Source organism: Antechinus flavipes, chromosome 5 (assembly GCF_016432865.1).
Source record: "Antechinus flavipes isolate AdamAnt ecotype Samford, QLD, Australia chromosome 5, AdamAnt_v2, whole genome shotgun sequence".
NCBI classification, from domain to species: domain Eukaryota; kingdom Metazoa; phylum Chordata; class Mammalia; order Dasyuromorphia; family Dasyuridae; genus Antechinus; species Antechinus flavipes.
The window spans coordinates 130,052,199-130,075,899 of record NC_067402.1 but is presented as its reverse complement, the minus strand read 5'-3'; the positions used below and the strand labels follow the sequence as shown (position 1 = coordinate 130,075,899).

Genomic DNA, 23,701 nt, shown 5'->3' with positions numbered 1-23,701 from the left:
ATCTTCTCTATTTCTTTTGAGATATTATCAACCTTCTAATAAATCAGGTTCAGAACTCAACTTGCCATCAACTTTTCCCTCTTTCTTTCCTCCCCTCTCCAATCACTTGTCAAGTCTTAACGAATTCTACCTCCATAACATTTTTTTCATTTATTCCACTCTTTCCATTTTCTTATTTAGTATACATTCTGTATTTCATTTTCTGTGAATGTCTTTTTTCTTTCCGAATAGGATGTTAGTTCCTTGATAATAGAGGCCATTTTATTTTGTCTTCATATCCTAAGGATCTAGTATGGTACCTGGTGCATTTTGGATGTTTACTGAATAATTTCTGAATTGATGCATCAAATACATGAAATGTAATATAGTATTTGGGGAAAGATCATTAGATTTGGTGTCAGAAGGCCATGGTTCAAATCTCAATGACCTTAGACAATTCATTTAACTTTTCTGTCCTCAAAATTTCCTCTCAGGTTAGACTTCACCTCTAAGTTCCTTTCTGGCCATAATGATGGCATATATATAGGAGAAAGTAAAATAGAAATCTGATTATTAATTCAAGCAATGCAAACAAATGAAATCAAGAAGGTCCCAAGTGGATCCTTTGGTTTGAAAGATGGGATTGAGCTGTTTGTTATTTCTATAAGTGTCAAAGATAAAAAATTAAAATAAGTTATATTTAGTGAAAGGTAAAATCAAAATAAGACAAAACTTATAGCTGGGTAGAAAACAAATATTATAGATTTCACCCAGGTTTAGTTTCTTTAATGCTAAAATTAAAACTTTTAAATTTTACTTTTAAGTAATTTAAATTGAAATTACTTATTTAAAATTAAATTGAAATTAACAAGATCACATTGTGTGAAATCTTTTAATTTTACAACAACTAAACAAATATATATTTATATGTACATATTTACCTATATTTATATATTTTTCCACATATTTCTGTAGGTCATGTCAGAAAAATGCAGATAAAACTTCAGTCATATTAAAAACAATGAGCGGTGACAGCACTTGAAACAATTCCATAAGTTGATTAATTACTTTGTGAATATTATTCAAACTTCTAAATGAATTACTAGATTTGCTATTCAGTACTCAAGTTCCCTCACAACTCCTAAAGAAGGAGCTTTTATATTCAGCAATTCATAATTATATCTTTCATAAATATTATAATTTCTTTTCTTTGACAACTCAAGACTACAGATTTTCTCAAAACTCAGAAAATGGCATCTGTTTATATATGTTTTGGTTTTCTACAACCAATCCTCACAGATGTTCATAAAATAACTAGAATTACACAGTATAACAATTTTAGAAAAATATGTACAGTATATATAATTTAAAAAAAGCAAAATGATAAAATGTTAGTCTTATTACTTTGAGGAACTCTGACAAATACGAAGATTAAGGTGAATAATTTTAAGATTTATCATTAATGATGACTAACCTTGCTACTTATTTAGACATTCTTCTTAGTCAGTATACATGAAGACAAGTGTTGTATCAGAGTAATTTTTATTCTTGTTTGTATTTTTTTCAACTTACATAGTCTCCTTGACAGAAAATAGGCTGATCTGAACCAATATAAATAGAAAAGGAATAACTGATGAGATGTTTTTAAAAATTCATCTTTAGTTTTTCACTGAATTGATCAGTTTTATAGATAAAAATCTAATCTTGGCTGCATCCAATCTTTGGGGCTAAAAAGATTTAAAAGTTCAGAGTGCTTACTGAATCTATTCTATCAATCATACATATGCACACACACACACATATATAGTTATATACATATATATGAATATGTATGTTGCATAGCTGTATACATTTATGTTCACACATGTGCATATATACAGATTATATTATTTGTATATACAAATACACGTCTGTATATTATATGTGTATATGTAAAATTAGCATGACAGTGCATAGAAAGCTCTCTTCACAGACAAGCAGAACTGGATTCACATCTTGCCTCTGAAGCACACTATGTGACTCTGGGCAAGCCAATTAACCTCTCAGTGCTTTAGATGGTTCCCTGAGACTATGTTTTGAAGAATATCAATAGAGGAAATTTCCACATCCGGCAATTTCCTATATCAATGAAATGATAAGACTAGTTCTTATTCTTTAACCTTTTGATCTGAACCCATCATGATTTCAGTTTCACTTGTGCAGAGATTCTCAGTGCATTGACTCCCTACACTAATTCATATCAGTAAATCAGTATAATTATGGGCTTAAACAGTTTGTAGACATTGAGAGATTAACTAAGACAGCTAGGACTTGAGTCCAGTTCTTTCTAAATGTCCATTCTTCTATGCTATATACTATGCTGTCGCTCAGACGTTAGATATTATAATTATTTGCTATCATATTTTATGCTCGATATGTTTGTTCATCTTCTATGGAAAGTTCTATTTAATCCTTTACTCACTAAAAGCATGGAGTTTTGGGAATTATATATATATATGTGTGTGTATATCTACATATATATATACACACATACTTACATACATACACATATATAGTTGGTTGATTGTTGTCCTTCACTCTCAGAGTACCAAAATGACATCACTATGCTTAAGTTGAGTTACAATGTGTCCCACTGGGGTTGATCAGATGAATATGAGCTCAGAATGCTCTTCCATAGGTTGAACATAAGTAGTCCATTTGAACATTTGGGATATCTTCTCTCATTTTGCACATCTCGTGTTTCTTTTGGGCTAATTTAATTCTCCATTGCTCATAGAGAACAGGACCTTCTCTGAGGAGGGCACACCATGCTAGGTGGTCCTGTTCCAGTGTCTACCATGTCATATAATCAATTCTAAAGTTTTTAAGAGAGACTTTGAGAGTGTCTTTGTATCATTTTTTCTGACCACCTTGTGCGCACTTAGTCTGTGGTGAGTTCTCCATTAAATGGTCTTTTTGGCAAGTGTATATTTGGCATTTGAACAATGTTTCTAGCTCAACAGAGTTGTGCTCTCTGCAGTAGAGTTGGAATGCTTGGCAATTTAGTTCAAGAAAGGACTTCAGTGTCTGGTATTTTATCCTGGCAAGGGATGTTCAAATCTTCCTAAAACAATTCAAATGGAAGCAATTCAGTTTCCTGGCATACCTCTGATATACTGTCCAGGTTTTACAAGCATACAACAATGAGGTCAGCACAACGGCTCTGTATTCCTTCAGTTTGGTAGTCAGTCTAATGTCTCTCCTCTCCCACACTTTCCTTTGGAGCCTCCCAAATACTGAGCTAGCTATCAGTCAATCTCATTATCAATGTGGACATTCTCAGAAAATATACTGCCTGATACTCCAGAAAAAATTCCAGAAACTGAACAGAGGTTTGTATACAACATTTGTATATTTGACCCAGGCCTTTGATACTATTAGCCATGAGAATTTATGGAAATTGTGCAAACACACACATACACACACATAGATATATATACCATATATGTATATATGTACACCTCATGTATGTATTACTTTTTTCAAAACTTCTTAAAACTATATTATATTTATCTAAGAAATCTGAATTCAAAAAGTAAATATGTCTATAGTTAGCTACTCTTTCTTCTCAAAGTATTATAACTGTTGCAAATGATGTTATGGACATGTATATATGTATATAATTTAATAGCAAAATTATTTATTAACTGTTAAACAGTAAATCAAATTCATTTCATAGGAAATATTCTATTTGTTAACTTCCAAGATATTATATTGACATCAAAGAAAATTGCATAAGCTGATCCTAAAATTCAGAAAGTATTATCTTAGTCACCAATTAAAATAATTTTGTGAATAATTGTTCCCTTAACATGGTTATTTGGTATCCCTAATGTTCCTAATGTATAGAAACAGCTCCAATTTGTGTCCTTGACTATATTTTGAACTTAGAACTATTTCTGTTTTAAAGATAGATGGGGGAAGTTAGTCTTCTGTATGCCATGAGGGTTATCCCTCATGGGAAAAGAGAGAAAAACAATTTCCTTAGCATGGCATTATATTTTCTTTTATGGATGTAAAAGGATTTTTGAATTCTTAGAATAATATGTGATTCATCAATTAATAATGTGCCAGCTTCCTTCCTATTATATCTATCTTAAATGGTTCAAAACTATGTATAATTCAGTTGTGCTCAATTCTAAACATTTATGTTTGAATAAACTGAAAGCAGTTGTTGCAGTTAGCTTATCTTACAAATATAGAATGGAAATATTCAAATTTGAATTGTAGATATATGCAAAAATATGTTAATTAGGATGTCCCAGAGTAAAAGGGGGGAACTCTTTTTTCTTATGTGCAAAATTAGTATTCAAGAAAATTGCATTCATTGGGCTAAGATATAAGGAAGACATTTTGCTCCTATAATATTTATAGCTTTTTAGCACTTTCTTAACACTGGCAGTCAGCCTTTATAATTTCTAACATAATAGAAGATTTATCTTTGAATTACAAGTTATTAATAGCATAAAAGCTTATTAATCAAATCACAATTCAATATGTTTTCTGAAGAGTATTTCCATGATCTCTAGGATGATTTTAAAAAATGCTCACTAAATGCTATTTCCTAGAAATGGCATGTTTTTCAACCATTCTAAAAGGACAATGATATTTGTTGTGAACAATGTGTGAATTGTAAAAGACTAAGACTTTGAGTCCTATTCTTCTTGTCACCTTTGCCCTCTTCATTTCACTGTTTAGCAGTGACCTGTATCACATACCACAACTAAACAATGCAAGATTGGGATTTTTCTCATATCAGAAGTTTGGATTCCTTTATATTGGATTTTCTAGGATTTAGGAAGAGGGTAGAGTAGGTTTGTGCAAAAAAAAAAAAAAGATTTAGGAGTCAGAAGAGGCGATATTGATCTCTCTCATAGAAGCATTTGTATAAAAACTCAGAAACCTAATTTAGAGCTGCCCACGGAGACCTACTGACTGATCACATTAAATAAAACATACATGCTAATTAGGTATGTGTCAATTTTAACTTATTCAATTCTTTGGTGAGTCTTCTATATTTAGGTGTCTTCAATAATTTTATTTGTATATTAAAAGATCCCAATCAATTTAGGAACACCCTTTCTTTGTTAGACTCTTTATGATTTAATAAAAAAGCTGCCACATATAATAAATCTTTTCCCTGTAGTTATGTATATTTTGCTTTGCTTTTTAGAACAAAGAAAAATTCTTATCATAATTCCTACCGTGTTCCCCCGATAATAAGACACTGTCTTATTAATTTTTTTTGGACAGAAAAACACCAGAGGGCTTATTTTCAGGAGAGGGCTTATTTTAATGAACATTGACAGCAATTTTAATAAACAGGTAAATGTGAACCAAAAAAAGTACCTTTATTCAATAATGATCATGTCATCTTCTTCAACAACATCATCATAAGTGTCCATACCTGAATTCCATCCTGGATGTCTTGCGCCTCTATTTCCTTCAGAAGAAGTGGACCCAATCTGTCATGTCCAGCAATATAGCTCTCTTTAAATGAACATGTCTTGTCCAGGTAACCTGCTTGTAGTGCCTTGGTGACGCAGCTGTCAGTAATTTTATCCCATGACTTCTTCACCCAAGTCACGACTTCTTGCAGACAGGGCTTCACAAAGTTTCCACGCTGATTTCTTTCCATTCTATTTTCAATGTAGTCATTGACTTCCATGTGCAAATGGTCCTTGAATGGCTTGTTTATTGCAATATCAAGGGTCTAGAGATAGGCAGTCATTCCTGCAGGAATCATTACTTGATCTGTTCTTCTCTCTGCAAGGAAGTTCTTCATTTCTTTAGCATGGTGAGTGCTGGCTGAATTCTTCTTTTATCCTCCATCATTCCCCTTTTATCCTCCATCATTCCCCTTTTATCCTCCTTCATGCCCCCTCACTCCCGCTTACATACTGGGTTTTTATGTTGTCCTGCCTCAGCTCTCCTCCACAGCACTGCTCTCAATGGTGCCAGCAAGCAAATCACTGGGGAAGAACAGGATGCCACGCTCACTGCTGCAGCTCTGATTGGATGCAGCTCGGAGCACGGCATGCATTTCACCCGGGGCGGGGGGGAGGGGACAATGCATACAGAGGGTACTGTAATGTAGCGTGTAGCGCAGGGGATCACCTTCACTACAGTAGCAATCTCAATAGGGTTTATTTTCGGGGGAGGGCTTATTTTAGAGGAATCTTACACAGTAAGGGGAGGACTTATTTTCGGGATAGGTCTTATTATCAGGGAAACACGGTATATGAATGAACTGTATTTCCTGAGAATATTTAAAACTACCTGAAGGGATCATAGTATTAAATTGGTGATTAAGGATACAGTGAAATAAAGAGGCATACTACAAATACATAACTATGAAATCAAGACAGGTAGTATGAATTTTTTTTCCAACTCACATATGTAATTGAATGAAGGAGAAGAAAAAAACAAGAAGGAGGAGGAGGAAGAGAAGAAGAAGAAAAAGAAGAAAGAGGAAGAAGAAGAAGAAGAAGAAGAAGAAGAAGAAGGAAGAAGAACAAGAGCAAAAGCAAGAGCAAGAACAAGAACAGAACAAGAACAAGAACAAGAACAAGAACAGAACAAGAACAAGAACAAGAACAAGAGGAGGAGGGGGGAGGAGCAGAAAGAGAAGAAACAGAAGGAGGAGGAAGAGAATGAGAAGGAGGTGGAGGAGAAGGAGGAGTCTATTTGATTTACTCCACTTTATGAAATCATGTTTGTAAATAAGCTATTAATCCCTTTATTTTTCCCCTCCATTTGCCGACACATGCCCAGTAGGGGGAAGGTACTTATTTTGGTTTTGTGGAGAGGTCAACCAGATTAGATGTGGTAGGTAGTGGTTCCTTATTTGTTTTTCTTCCTTACTAAGAAAGGCTGGAGAGAGGGCTATTGTACTGGAGAACAGCATTTAAGAGGGATGTGGAGAACTTGGAGAGATTTCAAAGGAAAACCACAAGATTAGTAAAGATATAGAAAATACCAACTATGAGGAAGTTTTTTTTTTTTAAGTGTTATGTAATCAGGAGTAAAGTGCTAAAGTGTCCCAAAGATCTTCAAGTTTTTAAAAGGTAATTATACAGAAATGGTGACTAGATCTTTATGCTTGGTAAAATAAATGGACAGACACCAATGTGGGAATTTATATTAGCCACAATGAAGAATTTTTAATAAAGATTTTAATATTGATTGAAATAGATTCACAAGTAAGGTTGATGGACTGTCTTCTGGAAAGCTTAACAGCAGAATTGACTCTCAGATGTTTAAGATAGTTTGAGCATAGGTATCCTGAAAGTCTGAATGACCTAAATGAACTTTCAAAGTGATCTCCAAATCAATGAATTTATTCTCATAAATCCAACATAAATATTTTTCCCTTTATATAACTGATTTCTGGCTACCTTAAAAATTGTTCTTATTCCATGTATGTTCTTAAAAGAATCAAAGATTCTCAAAGTTAAAATAGGGCCTTAGAATCTGGAAAGATTCTAAGATATTGGGCTGGATAGTCCAACACACGCACACACACACACACACACACACACACACACACACACTAATCAACCTATCAAAAAAAAAAAAAAGAAAATGAGGTTATTATGACATAACCTATTCTTGAAGAAACTGTGATGGTTCTTTGTGATTACTGCTTTCCTTTTCCAGATATTCAATAAGTACCTACAATTTTACTAAGAATCAAAGTCAAAGTCAAATGTACTGATCTATAGTTTTCTAATTTCAACTTATTCTCTTTATGGAAAATTGGGACATTTATTCTTTTGCTTTCCTACAATACTGCACCTGTTCTCTAGACTCTCTCACAGTACCTCTACAGGCATAACTGTTAGCTCTTCAATATTTTACAGTGAAATTTTTCTAGTGACATAAGCACCAAATCACTTAGTAACACTAAGTTCTAATGTATTTTTATTTATTTTGTTACATATTTCCTAATTGTATTTTAATTTGATTTCAGCTACCCTTGGTTGAAGGCTGTTATTGTCAGCCTTGAGCTATGTACTTGACACCTCTCATCTAATTCATCAAGGACAGCTAGTTGCTCTTTTATTATCCTTCTACTTATCTTGAAGATCATGTCCCTAGAGGCCATTTTTTGTTCTGCCTTTTACACTCTAAAGATATTCTCTTTGGTAAAGAACACAAATATAAATTTAAAATGAAATAGCTTTATCTTCTCTCTATATTTCCATCTACTCCACCCTAAACTATATTCCTATCCCTTCTTTAATTATCCCTTTTCCCCAATATAGCTTTAAAAAGAACATGTTTTGTTGTGTTTCAATGTCCTTACCAGTCTCAATAGATACTAAGCTTTAGCACGCCAATGCTATTTTTATTGGACACATTTTTGCATTTATACTTTATTGCATGACTTTGCTTCCATCTTCTCTATATGTCTTTTAAAAGATTAAGTTGATCGATGAGTTCCCTCTGCATTCATTTCAGGCTCTTTGGTTGCTTCTCTCTTCCCTCCCTAGTGGAATTGTTTTAGAATTTCATTCTTTAGAGCTTTCTATTATTCTATAAAATTTTACATCATGGGATTCTCTCTCTTTGGAATCTGCCCTCTTCAAATGTAAAGTGTTTATCAGATTATTCTATGATTTTTTTTTCTGTCACAGATTCCAAGATGGAATAATCATACATATTCCCCATGGTTTTCCTATCATTTTCACTCTAGCAACCATTTCTTATTTTTTGGTGAGAATTCTATTCAGAAGTTACTCTCCTTGGTTCTCTCTTACTGAATGATTTTTAACAATTCATCAGTGATTTCATCCCATCAGTTTAGCTAGTAACTCTTTTGATTTACATATCCAAGCCTAGTCTCTCTCTTAAACTGCAATTCTACATTACCAAAATGTAGAAAATTTTGTAATAGATGACCTAAAAGTATCTCTGAGCCATATTATCATTCCCTCAAACCTCCCTCCTCTTCTGAAATTTCTTATTATTGTTGAGATCTTCACAGTCTCCCAGGTTTACAACCTTAGCATCATTATCAACTTCTCTCTCTCAATTCACACATTCAATCAGTTGCCAAATCTTTATTTTTTTCTCTATAACACACCCTATATGTGTCCTGTTCTCACTCACTCAACTAGCCTCCTTCTTCAATTGACTCCAAAGGTTTCCTACAATCAAATATAAACTCTTTTGTTTGGCACTTAAAGATCTTCACAATTTGCCCTCTTTCTATCTTTCCAGAATCCTCAGACATTACTCTCATGCAAACATTAGGATTTTGTGGTTCACACACAATCTTGTCTATCTGCTTTTGTTCAAGTTTTTGACCATGTTTGAAAATACTTTTCCTCCAAATCCCCTTTAATGCTATTTTCCAACTATATCTCTATGCATCTTGTAAGTGCTTCATTAGCACTTTATGACTGGTTGTGCTACCTAAACATTGAAAATACTGGAATTAAAAAAAAATACTGGAATTTATCATAAAAGGAATTAGTAGACAATTTCAATATTCTTGTTGGTTTTTAAAGTAAATCCAGAAAATGAAGTGGAAATTTAGAATAACTATATAACTAAGCACCTTTTCTTCAACTACATGAGTATTTTAGGAGAATTTTTTTTCTGGTTTGAATTATCCAGATAATTGTATCATTTTTTTTCACTTTGTACTTGTAATCAGAGACATTTTTAGTTCTGTTTGATCTTAGAAATCACAAGGATAGGCAGAAGAGAGGATATCAATGATTTGCCTCATTGCAGGAAGCACTCACTTCTATGAGATCACAGATCTATGGGTTATTGGAGCATATCTTTTAAATACGCATATTTCCGGACAAATTCAAAGAGAATATGAGAAAAGATCAAGAATCATGCCTTTTTTTCTATAGGAAAAGCAATTCTAAGAACAAAAAAGTCTGAGGCAGTCAAAGTACAAAAAGCTCATTTCATCTTAAATATGGAGTTATATAAATGTCTTATCTTTCCATGCTACTACTTACTGGACTTTTTACATCAGTACTATACTCTAGAAAGCAACTTTCTTGCATAGCAAGGAAAAACTTGCCTGCTTTCTTCTAGAGCAATGATATTATCTCCTCTGAATTTCAACTGTTCCCTTTTAAACTGTGCTAAGTATGTATACTATATATGTATATATATACTTACATATATACATATGCATGCATACATATATATCTATATATTCATATGTTCATGTGTATATGCTTCTTTTAATGAGGCAGATCATTAATATCTCCTCAAATCAGTCTATCTTTTGTGATTGTGATCTATTTTCTGAAAGCTTGAATAAAACTAAAAAAGTCTATAATTACAAATTCAAAATAAAGAACTGCAGCATATATACATATTTGTTTATATGTATATACAGATATCCTACCTATGTCATATTGAAGCACTTAAATGGCAGTGGATAGAGTGCTAGACTTGGAATTGGGAACACCAGAATTTGAATTTTGTTTCAAACATTTATTAGCTATATGACTCTGGGCAAGTCACTTAAGCTTTCTACTCTGTTTTCTCATCTGTAAAATAACAGCCCCATCCCTTTAAGTAAATGTGAAGATCAAATAATTTAACATATGTAAACCACATTGCAAACATTAAAGATCCATATAAATGCTAGCTATAATTTTTGTTATTCTATATTATAAACAGATGTATAGAAACTAGCTTCAGAGCCAGGTCCCACCTCAGAAACATACTGAATGTGTGATCCTGGATAAGTCATTAACTTCTATTACTTTGAAATCACAACCTCCTATTCCTATAACATAATCCCATTGTTTTAATGGAGGCAGATGAAATTCAAAACAGACATGTACATAGATGATAGTGTTGATAATGATGGTGTCACTGCAGAATGAGACACATCATTGGGATTTGTGTTCCTAGTCCAATAAATGAATAAACAAAAGGGGTAGATTGGGGACTTGCATTATTGAGGTTAATGGAACATATGTCTAGATATGACCATATGGAAAGTCAATTAAAGGAAAAAAGTTACACTGTGCACTAGAAGTTTAAAGGGTATACCAAAGAACCACTGAGAAGATAACATCCCAAGGAGCATCTTGTCGATGAGATGATTTCCACTCTAAACTAAAAAGAAATAACGGAATATTTTATGACTTATTCACTTTCACTTGATATGTGTGCAACATTTTAAAGCAATGAATTAGTCTGCTTGAATCATCCTTACACATTCCAGGCAGTTTAATTTCAGAGTCAGTTAAATAGCTTTTTGCAGTTACAAATAAAAAAAAAGTGAGAGGGTCTATTTAGTATCTGGCATCTAGATACAGGCATACCACAGGGTCAAAAATATATCAAGATAGAAATTTATAAAAAGTGAAAACATTTTTTAGTAGTCACAAGAATAACTATAAAAACCACACCCTGATCCCTAGCTGCCAACTTTGATCTGTGAGAAATCAAAAGCAATGTGCCAAATAAATTAGATTTTGCGGGGGACAAAGAGTAGGGAATTATAATTGTTGAAAAAACAAGACTCAAAATCCTTTCCTGAGATTAGGGTTGAATTCTATAAACAAAGATAAGTATAATGTGCCAAACATTATGTGTACCAAAGCATGACTGATTATACCTATTCAATTTAATCAATATTTATGAAATATCTTCAGGGTTGTTGACCCAATCCTTGGCAGTCCTATAAAGTTTCATTCTTTTTGAAAGATATAGAGCATTTCCTCTAGTTAGCTATAGAAAGCCAGTCTGAATATCACTCAAGAAATGTTCCATTACCTTTGGTAATTCATTTTATCTTTGATTAATTGGAATGCTGTGGAGAAAGGGGTGTTCTGGTTCAGAGAATTTTCTTGTTGTAGGAGGACTAAAAGCAGAAAACCCTTTTTAAAAGAGTGGAAAAAAAAAACCCTGCCTTTAAATTTTTACTAAATTCATTACTCATTTCCCTGCCTTATTAAAACAAAATGAGATTTTTAAAGTGAGAATAACTCAGAAAGCAATGGAGAAGCATGTGGTGGGTGAAAACAGGCTGCAACATGTAACCAACCAATAAGGAACTTCAAAGAACTGACAAAAGAATTTTACAAGGAAATGTATGAGCAAAAAATAAGGGCTTCTCAGGTGGAAAGAATAAGAGAAGGGAGGGAGGGAAGGGAGAAGGGAAGAAGAAAGAGTGTAAAGGAGAGTGGAAGGGAGGAAGGGAAAGAGGGAGAGAGAAAGAGAGGAAGGGAAGGAGGGAGAGAAGGAGCAAGGGAAAGGGAAGAAGAAAGAAGGAAGGGAAGGAGAGGGAGAGGGGAAGGGAGGAAAGGAGTGAAGGAGAGTGGAAGGGAAGAAGGGAAGGAAGGTTTATTAAGTGTCTGCTTTTCACTAGGCCTTATATTAAGTGCTTTAAAGATATGATCTCATTTGATCTTCACAGCAATCCTGTGAAGAGAGAGGTACTATTGCTATCCTCTTTCATAGCTGAGGAAACTAAAGCAGACAGAGGTTAAGTGACTCAGCCAGGATAATATAGTAATTGTTCTGAGGTGGAATTTGAACTTCCTGACTCCAGATTCACCACTTTTATCCACTGCACTACCCAAGTGCTCTAAAGGTCAGCAGCCTGAGAGCTTTACTGGTATCCTGCCAATATCATAAAGAAAATGTGTATGTGTGTAATTATATACACACATAATTACATACAGATACATATATATATATACACATACATATGTATACGTGTGTGTGTGTGTGTGTGTGTGTGTATGAATGAAAACATTCCAGCATGTTGAGTGGATTCCTTGTTTTGGAATTATAGGAGGACTAGGACCAGAGTTTCCCAGGATGGTCAGGGATAGATGGGTTTGAATCTGCATCATTGTGGGGAATATCCGAATCAGTGAATCCCTTTAAGTAATTATATATTTGAGTATATAAAATTCACTGAAATGAAATTCAGATCTCTTGGATAATTCAGCATCATAGTGCATTAGAAGGAAAGCTGGATTTGGAGGGAAAGGATTTATGTCCAAATATTACTTAATGAAATTTGGGCAACTCATTTAACCTCCCTGAGCCTCAGTTTCTTTGCATGTAAAGTAAGAGGGCTTGGGTGGGTAATCTTTAAAGTTGCTTTCATCACTGTGATTTTGCTACTCCTGAGGTTCACCATTTGGCACATCAGTGATCAGTGCACATCATACATGCACAAAACTAGACTAGTCTGAATAGGCATTTGTCTTAGATCATATACTAGATTTCCTTTTTTAAAAAAATCTTCTTTCTGTTTTGTGATTTGTCTATTTCTTTTCATAAAAGCACCAAAACAAAGAATATTGTTTTCCAATTAAGTGAATTCCTTAATTAACATTTCACTGGACAATACCTAAAGCATTACCATAGGTTTAAGATCTATAACAACCTTAATGAAGATGCAAAGTTGTTGGCACTTTTTTGAAGTCCATATAATGTGATGATACATATTTTTGTTGTTATTGTTCAGCTGTTTTCAGTTGTTTCCAGCTTTTCAAGTTCCCAAATAGGGTTTTCTTGGCAAAAATATAAAAGTGGTTTGTCATTTCCTTCTCTAGCACATTTTATAGATAATGAAACTGAGGCAAAAAGAGTTTAGTGACTTGCCCAAGGAAACATAGCCAGTAAATATCTGAAACTGAATTTCAGTTCAGGAAGATAAGTCATCATGACTCTAGGTTCAGCCTTCTATCCATTGCACCATCTGACTACTCTTAGGTGTAAATGTGTTTATGTACAAGTATGTAGATATCTGTATATGTTTATATATGCACGTATGTGTGTATACATAAATATATACATGCACCTATATACATAGGTATGTACACAATAGATTTATGTATATAAATATATATGTATGTGTATGTATGTGTGTATGTACACACACACACACACACATATGCATGCTAACTTGAGAGCAAGGAATGATCACTAACAATTTAAAAATTACCTCCCATAGGAAGGGTACCTAAATTGAGCCTTTCTGGAAGCTAATAGTTCCAAGAGGTCGATTTAAGTAAAAAGTACATTCAAACACAAAGCAACTTTCTATTCAAGAATACAAATATGGAAGACTGAATGTAGAGTTCAGTTAATAGGCAATACACTACTTTGGATGGACATAGAATGCATGAAGAAGAGAAATGAAATGAGTCTCGAAAGATAGGCAGGAATTGTACATAGGGTATTTTAAATGACAATTTAAGGAGTTAGTATTTTATGCTAAAATGATAGAGATCTATTAAGGATTTTTGAGTAGAGAAGTGACATAGTCAGAGTTGTTTTAGGCATATTAATTTGGCCTGGATTGATTAGACATGGAAAACACTAACAAAGAGATTGATTAAGAGATTTAATGCAAGAGGTAATAAGGACCTAAATCAGGATGATGGCCCTCTGTGTGCGTGAAGAGAAGGGAACGGATGGATTCCAGACACTTAAAAGTAGAATACTTGGAGTCTCATCCTTGGCTCCTTTGTTGTTTTTATGGAGGAATAAATGGCAAAGAGTATTCAGATCACTTGAATAGGACAATGTTTTCTATTTCTTTCACATGCTGGTTGAAAAGTTCATCTAGTTTCTAATTTAGTATAAAACATATAGGTATATATTTAGTTCACAGGTTTATTTAATAGTTTAAACAATCTGTAGTTTCCACTAATTGAAAATACCCCTACTTCAAGAAAGATTCTAATATATCTTGGCTACCTGGTGCAATGGATAGAGCCCCAAACATGGACTCAAAAAGAGACTTGAGTTTAAAGGAACTTCAGAGTTTCCTAGTTGTTTGATCTTGGTCAAGGGGCTTACTCTCTATGTACCTCAGTTTTTCTCATCCGAAAATGGAGGTAATTATAATACCTCCATTACATTCTGTGATGGAAAATACCTTTCATTTGGGTGATGCCTTATAGTTTTCAAAATGCTTTCTTTTTTGTCACTCTAAGAATTATTGATGTATTATAGTTTGTTTTTGTTTTTTAAAATCCATACATTTATAGATTACTCCCACTTTGTGAGAAGTCTCTTCTAACAAAATAAAAGCCTTAAGTAAAACTAATAATACATTAACCTCACCTGAAGGTACATATATAATCCCTTCGGTAACATCTCATGACTTCCCTATTTTTTTAATTAACAGAAATCTATTTTTTTCCTGAAAGTTCTTCTATATATACGTTATCTCATTTAATCACCTACTTTATGTAAGGAAGTCAGAACCTGTGTTATTATCTCCACTTAACTAATGGGTAAGCTGCAAATCAGAGAAACTTTGACTTGCCCAACACCACTTAGTTAATAAATAGCAGAACCAAGTCTGTAACTTAGATGAAATGAGATTATATTTGCAAAGTACTTAGCACACTGCCTGGTACATTGTAGGTGTTTAATGTATGCTTGTTTCCTTTCCCATTTTCAAATCTAGTGCTTTTCCATCTTCATTACACTGTCTGGCCTAACTTTCTACCTTTCTTTTTTCACATTTATTGAAGCTTCTTTGAGCCCCTATCAGGAGCATTTCTTTTACTCTAGCCTCCTAATCCATCAGCTCCTTTCTGACTTCATTTACACCTCTGTCTAATCTGGACACTATGATTAGGTGTTTTCGATTCTTTCCAGGCCAGAACCCCACAATCACTTGCCACTTTTGTCTACTGTGCTCCACTCCAGTGTTTGCTTTCTGCACTCTTGCTCCTGGAGGATTGCCAGGTCTTGAGAAAGTCATAAAACTGTGCCAGCTAGCTCCACTACAAATTCATGCTAAACTTCAATTATTTAGTGCACAGGATAGTGTGCAGAGCACTGGACTCAAAGTTAGGACACCTGCATTCCCAGCATATATCAGATACTTGTTATGTGATGAGGAGTAAATTACTTAATCTCTCAATGGTTTAGTTTCCTTATCTGTAAGATGTAGTCATTGATAGTAAGGATAGTATTCTGAGATTATGATTGTTGTTGTTCATTTGTTTGGGTCATGTCAGACTCGTCATGATCCCACTTGGAAATTTTTTGGCAAAGGCACTGGAATGATTTGCTATTTGCTTCTTAGATCATTTCACAGATGAGGAAACTAGGATAAACAGGGTTAAGTAATTTACTCAGAATTACATAGCAAGTGTCTGAGACTACATTTAAACTAAGGAAGAGGAATCTTTCTGACTCCAGGTCTAGCACTCCATCTACTATACCACCTGGCTTAACCAAGTAAATTATGTACAAAATTTAAGAAAATAAAAAATGATAATAATTGCATTACTTCACTGAGTAACTTAAAATATATTTTTGATAATCATTTAATTGATTTGTCTCTATAATCCTAAATACTTAATTTTATACAAATGAAACAATATTTGAAATACTATTCAAAGAAGAGGTCAGCTCTTATTACCAGATTTCCAAAGAGAACCATAATACAAAAAAAGTTTAAGTACTCCTGCCTTATAGAATTGTGGTGAGGAAATGTGAGTTATAATCATTACTGTACATCTCTAGTACACTCCCTTTAAAATTTCCCAGAGTGGCTGGTCCTCTTTTTACAAGTGTCCACAATCTTCAAAGACCCAAATAGCACCTGTAACCCCTTTTTTATTCTCAGCAGGTGATTTTATTGCCTTCTTTGTTGAAGGATCCAGTTCATCCATTGCATGCTTTCTCTGCTCTCTCCCTCAGTGCTTCAAATTTCCTTCTTCTCTTGCAGTCTATTTTTTCTCTCTAGTCATTGAGAGAGAGAAGTGCAAGCTTCTCTCTTTTGATAACTCTTCCATTAATTTCATTAAATTCAAAAGGCATATCTGAGACAGCTAAGTGCCACAGTGGATAGAAGCTAGACAAGACAAAAATGAATTCAAATCCAACCTTACACATTTCCTGGTGATGTGAAGTGAGGCAAGGCACTCAATTTCGGTTTTCTTGTATAAAATGAAGATAAAAATAGTACCTGTCTCCAGGGATTGTTACGAGAATCAAATGAAATGGTTTCGGGCACACAGCAAACTCTACATAGCTCTTAGCTGTTATTATTGTTATTATTATTTCTTAAGCACAGGCAATTCTCCAGTAACATGATATATGCATTCCCAAACAGCACAAGATACAATATTTTGTAATAAAAACCACAGAATTTTTGGAGAAAATGGATTTAAGGTCACAATTCTCAAAAAAGTAGTTCATTAAAAAAAGTTCAGAAAAATCACTAGCACAATTTAAAATAAGATAAATGGTTAAAAACTACATAAACACATCTATAGAAGCCATATAACCTTAGGCTGCTATTCCAGTTCATGCCCCTGGAATTTCCCATGGACTCTTAGGGAGAGAGGGGTGTTAGGGAAATAAGGGAGATGGTTTGGACCTGTGAAGACTAATCCTCCTCAATCAATAAAGGTATGATATCAGTAAATATGGCTCTTCACCTTGATGAAGATCTGAAGTTTACTTGTAGCAGTGGGTGTTGCAAGGTTTGTTGCTTGTGACTTACCATGAAGCTGCTCAACATTCTGTATTTTTTTATTATTTTCTGCGAAAGAAATCCCACAGAAAAAACAAACTCAAAATTTCCATGATGTTCAGAACCCTAATATATCAGTCATGCTGGAATAAAAACATACATTACAGGATAACTTTTTACTGTGAATGAATCATAAGGCTAGGAACTAGAAAAATGAAGACAATTAAAATTAAAAGTCCTGCCCTCAATGAGCTAGGTAGTGCCATGGATGGAATTTGAAGCCAAAAGTCAGAAAGACCAATGTTTACATTCAGGTTTAGATACTTACTGTGTGATCCTGGGCAAGTCATTTAAAAATCTCTCTCTGACTCAGTTTCCTCATCTGTAAAATAGGGATAATATAACACTTACTTCCTAAGGTTGTTATGAGAATCAAATGAGATGATAATTGTAAAGCACTTAGCATAATGCCTGGTACAAAGTAAGAACTAGGTAAATGTGAGCTGCTATTATTGTTGTTGTTACTATTATTACTATTCATAAAAGAGAATCCCATTAGGTTCTTGATCTTGTCTCTCCTTGTCTCCTGTAGGACCTTATTCCATCAATTATAGCCATTTTTTGCATCTTTGATCACTTTTCCTCCAACGACTCTCTTCTATTTATAACACAATCAGATCTTTTTATATTTAAAAAAAAAAAGAAAAAAATCCTGCCTCTTTTACTGAATTAAGATTCCAACACATCTTTCCCACCACTACCCAATTTCTTTAAAGAGTATTCTATTGCCACCTCCTTTCTTGCATTAACCATTCACTCTTTAAACCTTTATAATCTGACTTGAGCCCCTAACATCCTGCTAAAAACTTCTTTCTTTAAATCCATTTACCTTTTCTTACTCTTTGATTTTTTTTTGCAAATCTATTTGTGGGATTTAATATTATTGACCACTTCTTGAAATGCTTTCCTCCCTTGTCTTCCAGGAAGTTACATTATGCAGGTTCTGGCTATTTCTTTGTTCTCTTTACTGGACTTTTCTTCTCCTTTTTGCCTTTCCCTAGAATCATAAGGTTATAGAACTGGAAGGAATTCCCTTGTCCAACCCCTAACCAAAAAATGAATACTGTTCCTAATAAGTGGACATACACTCCAAAACAAGATAGTAAAATGATGGGGAATTTATTGCTGCCTGAGGTGGCCCATTCTAATTGAGGGAGTTCTCATTGTTAAGGTAACTTTGTCCTTATATTCACTTGAGGTCTTCCCTGTATAATTTTGTTACTAAGAAGTGTATTAGCTGAGCTATATGTGGAGTGGTGTACAGAAGTAGAGTAATATGTACAATTCTGATGCACAGAATTAGAATAATAATGACTTGGGTTCAAATTCTAATTGAGATACTAACTGTGTGACCCTTTGCAAGTAACTTTACCTCTAACAGCCTTAGGAGACTGAACCTAAGGATTCTATGATTGCATGACTGATTGAATTTCAGATTCTATGACAAAAACATTTGAGCATTTAAAAGGATTGGTGGTAGTCCTCAAATTATATCAGACAATCACATCTGCCTATAAACATTAGATCTATATAGAGTCACTCATGTGACTCTAAATATGAAGGAAAAATATAAACATATTTTTAAGTAATATTTTTTCAAGCTTCCTTTTTTGCTGGGGCAATTAATTGGGATTAAGCAACTTGCCCTAGGGTCCCAGAGCTAAAAAGTATTTAGTGTTGTGTCTGAGACCATATTTGAGCTCAGGTCCTACTGACTTCAGGGTTGATGCTCTATCCACTGCACCACCTAGAGTGGTTCAAAAGTAGAATACATTTAGTCCAAGGAGAGAGTTCTCATTCCTGAAGCACTATCAAGATAATGATTTAAAGAATGTAGGGGATTCCTGCTTCAGGTATAGATAGACTAGAAAACTTCTGAAATCTGAAATCCTGTGACTCTGTGTGTGTGTGTGTGTGTGTGTGTGTGTGTTCTGAAATTTAAAAGTAATTGCTAATAAAATGTGTTCTTTCCCAGTAGAGATCTTGACCTTACACATATAATTACATTATAGAATTATCTTATAAAGAGTGTTATGCTTTTGAAATAAATAATATATGGCTTTCCCCTGGGAAATAATTTTAGCACGTGAGTTATGAAGATTTTTTTTTAATTTTGTATTATTCAAGCTTGTTATTTTTAGGTTCTCTATGATCTAATATTAATGGAAGCATTTGTCTGTCAGTAACAATAGATTAACTATAACCAAATTATAAGTAAACCTCCCCCCCAAAAAAATCCTATGAACAGCATATGATCTTATTGCTTTTAGAATTTATGGTTGTTTTCTTCAAAAAAAACCCCTAAATTTAACATAATAATACTTCAAATTTTCAAAAAAACAATATATTCTGTGACTTAGAACATAATGTAGAGGCTGATACAAAAGCCCAACCTAACCACAATTCATTTTCTTGACTAACTGAGAACATTTAAATATCAGTCTAGTCATTAACCACAAATACTAAAGTTACAAGGAGTTAAATAACAAAGAAATTTTCTGTGTTTACTATTTTCATCATTACTGTCTTTAACATAGAACTTGATTTGTATCTCACAATGGAAAATTAATCATTTGTGGTAATAGACCCAAAATTAAACTTTATACAGTCATGTCCAGTAACACAATGCATCTTTACATGGAATCATTCTGCCTCAACAAAACAAAATTACAGATTGGATTCCATTTTTAGTGATTTGTTCATATTTTTGCTTTCAGTTCTTATGATTGTTTCTAATGAAGCACAAACAATTTTTGCCTTGCATGTGTTTTGGCAGATAAAACATCTCAAAATGAAGCCTACTGCTGTGCTTATACCTGGGATTACAATGTTACTGCTTGCCTTCGTGCCGAATTGCAAAGCAGAGTGTAAGGAAGCCCTAGTCAAGTCTGAAATGGATGTTAATAGGAAGTATCCACTTCCTAACTTCATTGCAGAAAGCCCGATCCAGAACATCGTTTTTCACAATCACCACATCTTTCTGGGTGCAATCAACAAGATTTATGTCTTAAATGAAGATCTTCATAATGTTTCTGAGTATAAGACGGGACCTGTGCTGGAACACCCTGATTGTTCTCCGTGTCAGGATTGCAGTCACAAAGCCAACTTATCAGGTAGTGTTTGGAAGGATAATGTCAATAAAGCCTTGCTTATTGATACCTACTATGATGACCAGCTCATTAGTTGTGGCAGTGTCAATCGAGGGACCTGCCAGCGCCATGTGTTTCAACCCAATAATGCTGCTGACATACAGTCACAAGTTTATTGCATATATTCCCCACAGATGGATGAGGAGTCCCTCCAATGTCCTGACTGTGTGGTAAGCACTTTAGGGACCAAAGTTCTACTGACAGAAAAAGACCGATTTATAAACTTCTTTGTGGGCAATACCATAAATTCTTCTTACGCTGATCATTCCTTGCATTCAATATCTGTTAGGAGGCTAAAGGAAACACAAGATGGTTTTAAATTTTTGACTGATCAATCCTATATTGATGTTCTACCTGAATTCCAAGATTCTTACCCTATTAAATATATACATGCCTTTGAAAGCAGTGACTTCATTTATTTTCTGACTGTACAAAGAGAAACTCTCGAATCTCAGACTTTTCACACACGAATAATCAGGTTCTGTTCCATTGATTCTGGATTGCATTCATACATGGAAATGCCTCTTGAATGTATTCTTACTGAGAAGAGGAGAAAGAGGTCACCAAGGGAAGAAGTATTTAATGTTCTACAAGCTGCATATGTGAGTAAGCCTGGTGCACATCTAGCTAGGCAAATAGGTGTTGGACCCAATGATGACATTATCTTTGGAGTATTTGCACAAAGTAAACCAGACTCTTCAGAACCAATCAAGAGATCAGCAGTCTGCGCATTCCCAATCAAATTTGTCAATGATTTCTTCAACAGAATTGTGAACAAAAATAATGTGAGATGTCTTCAGCAATTTTATGGGAACAATCACAAGCACTGCTTTAATAGGGTAAGTCATTTATTTATAAGTTATGAGGAAGAAATTTATTTTAGTACTGATCTTGGGCATTATTAATAAATTATCATTCATTCAACTGAAAATTTGTAAATATATTAGAATTTTTATTAGCACATTTAAGATATAGCTTGGGAAAAAGCTATGTGCATACTCAAGAGGGAGAGAGAAAAGAAACAATATTTTAATTCAGATTTTTGTACTGTAATTTCTTATAAAAGCTATGGTAGCAACTAATTTGGTAAAATTTGCAGAAGTTTAATCTCTATAAAACAATGGCTCATAAACTGAAATATAGAAATCTATCTGAAAATTGATACTTAGAAGGAGATGTACAAATTAGCTTAGAAGTTTAAAGAAACATTGGAGAAAGATTCATTCTGAAATCCCATTCTCCCATTAATTGGTTTAATTCTGTATCCATGCCTTTGTTATTAAAAATATTAAGAAAAAACTCTCTGAAAAATATATTTAATTACATATTTTGAAGGTGAATCAATGCATTTCCCTAAGTAATTTAGAAAAATTCTGCTTTCAATTTGTTTCAATGGATTGTGATCTCACTTGTTTTCTTAGATGCATACATGTATAGTATGGATATATGCATATGTATATATATGTGTGTAAGTATCCATATGTATATACACATTAAGTATGTATGTATGTATTCCTATAAGTAACTAGAGGTCTGGAAATGTCTCAATCAGATTTGTTCATGATTTTCTTCAATAAGAAATCAACATATTCTGCTAAGTTCTAGAGGTCAGAAAAAAGAACCATTGGGTAGAAGTTAGAGGAGAAACAGTGTGCTGAGCCAATTAGAACTAGTTCTTAAGACAATTGTTAAATTTTTATTGTGAGCATTTACACTTCAGAAACTGACAATGCTAAAATTAGTACTTGACTTTTTTTTATTGTCTGGATTTAAGAAAGTGAAGTAGAAAATAGTAACAGCAGCACCAATAATAATACTTGATTATAACTTGAACTTTAAGATGCACTTAACATATTTTGGTTTTGTGAGGAGCTGGTTGTTAAACATTTACCAATAAACATTAACTATAAGAATGAACTTCCTAACATAAGAGCAGTTCAAGAATGAAAGGCAATGTGAAGCTATGTTAGGTCAACATTAAACTTGAAATCAGAAGATCTGGATTTGAGTTTTACAGTGGCTAATGGTATTCCATATAAAGATTTAAAGTCCTAAGAAAAGAGAAGACTTAAGGGAAAGTGTGATGGTTATCTTTCACTATATTTAAAAGGAATGAACCTGTTCCCTTGGTGCCAGTAGGAAGAACTAAAATCGATGAATGAGTTCAAGTGGCAAAGAAAAAAAATTAGGCTTTATGGAAGGAAGACCTTCTTAATGATTAAAACTATGCAGACATGGAGGAGGATACAATGTCTCTCCCCCCCCCCCCATCCCGTGAAGACTTGGAGGGGAGGGGAGTCAGCTGATCACTTGGGGAATGCATTTTAGAGGGAATTCTTATTCTGCCACAGTTTGGATTAAATGTTTCATAAATTTTCTTCCCTGAGATTCCCTGATTCTATGGGCACAAAGAAATTTGGATTTGGGATTAAAAATTATTGTGTTTATCTGACTGTAAATACAAACACATACAGTTGACATACACACACACACACACACACACACACACACACACATATATATATATGTATAGGGAGACAGATGGAGGGGAAGATAACATAATAGATGGATGGGTAGATGGGTGAATGGATGAATAAATAAATAGAAAATAGATAAATAGATATAGACATTGATACATAAAACCTCTATTTAAGAAAATTTACTATTAAGAATTCCCGAGAGTTTTCAGACTATATGGCCTCTGGGCTGGCTAAAACATTTGCTGGACTTTACCTTACTGTAACCTTTTTGTCCCTTGCTACAGTAAATAATTTGCTTTTTTTAAAAGCTTTAATCTCCAAGTTAAAAAATGTTTATCTATTCTAGAGACTCTCCAAAATAAGCATAAATAAGTCCTCATCCGCTTTTGACTCTGTTGAGGTTCCTTTTGGAATTGATAAAAGTCATGGTCTGGTGAAATTCAAGACAGAATTACTTTCAGGAAAAATTTCTAAATGTCATTTCTTCTTTATTAGCTATACCTAAAAACATTAGTACTCACTACACAGAAGTCATTGAG

General features: G+C 33.7%; 1 protein-coding gene across 1 annotated transcript in view; it reads left to right on the top strand.

Moving 5' to 3' along the window:
- Positions 1-23,701, top strand: part of MET (MET proto-oncogene, receptor tyrosine kinase) — a 154,792-nt gene that overhangs the window by 12,807 nt on the left and 118,284 nt on the right. Inside the window, exon 2 of the mRNA XM_051962768.1 lies at positions 20,310-21,521. Within this exon, the coding sequence (XP_051818728.1) occupies positions 20,325-21,521 (1,197 nt within the window). The 5' untranslated portion in view covers positions 20,310-20,324. The remainder of the gene's footprint in view (positions 1-20,309; positions 21,522-23,701) is intronic.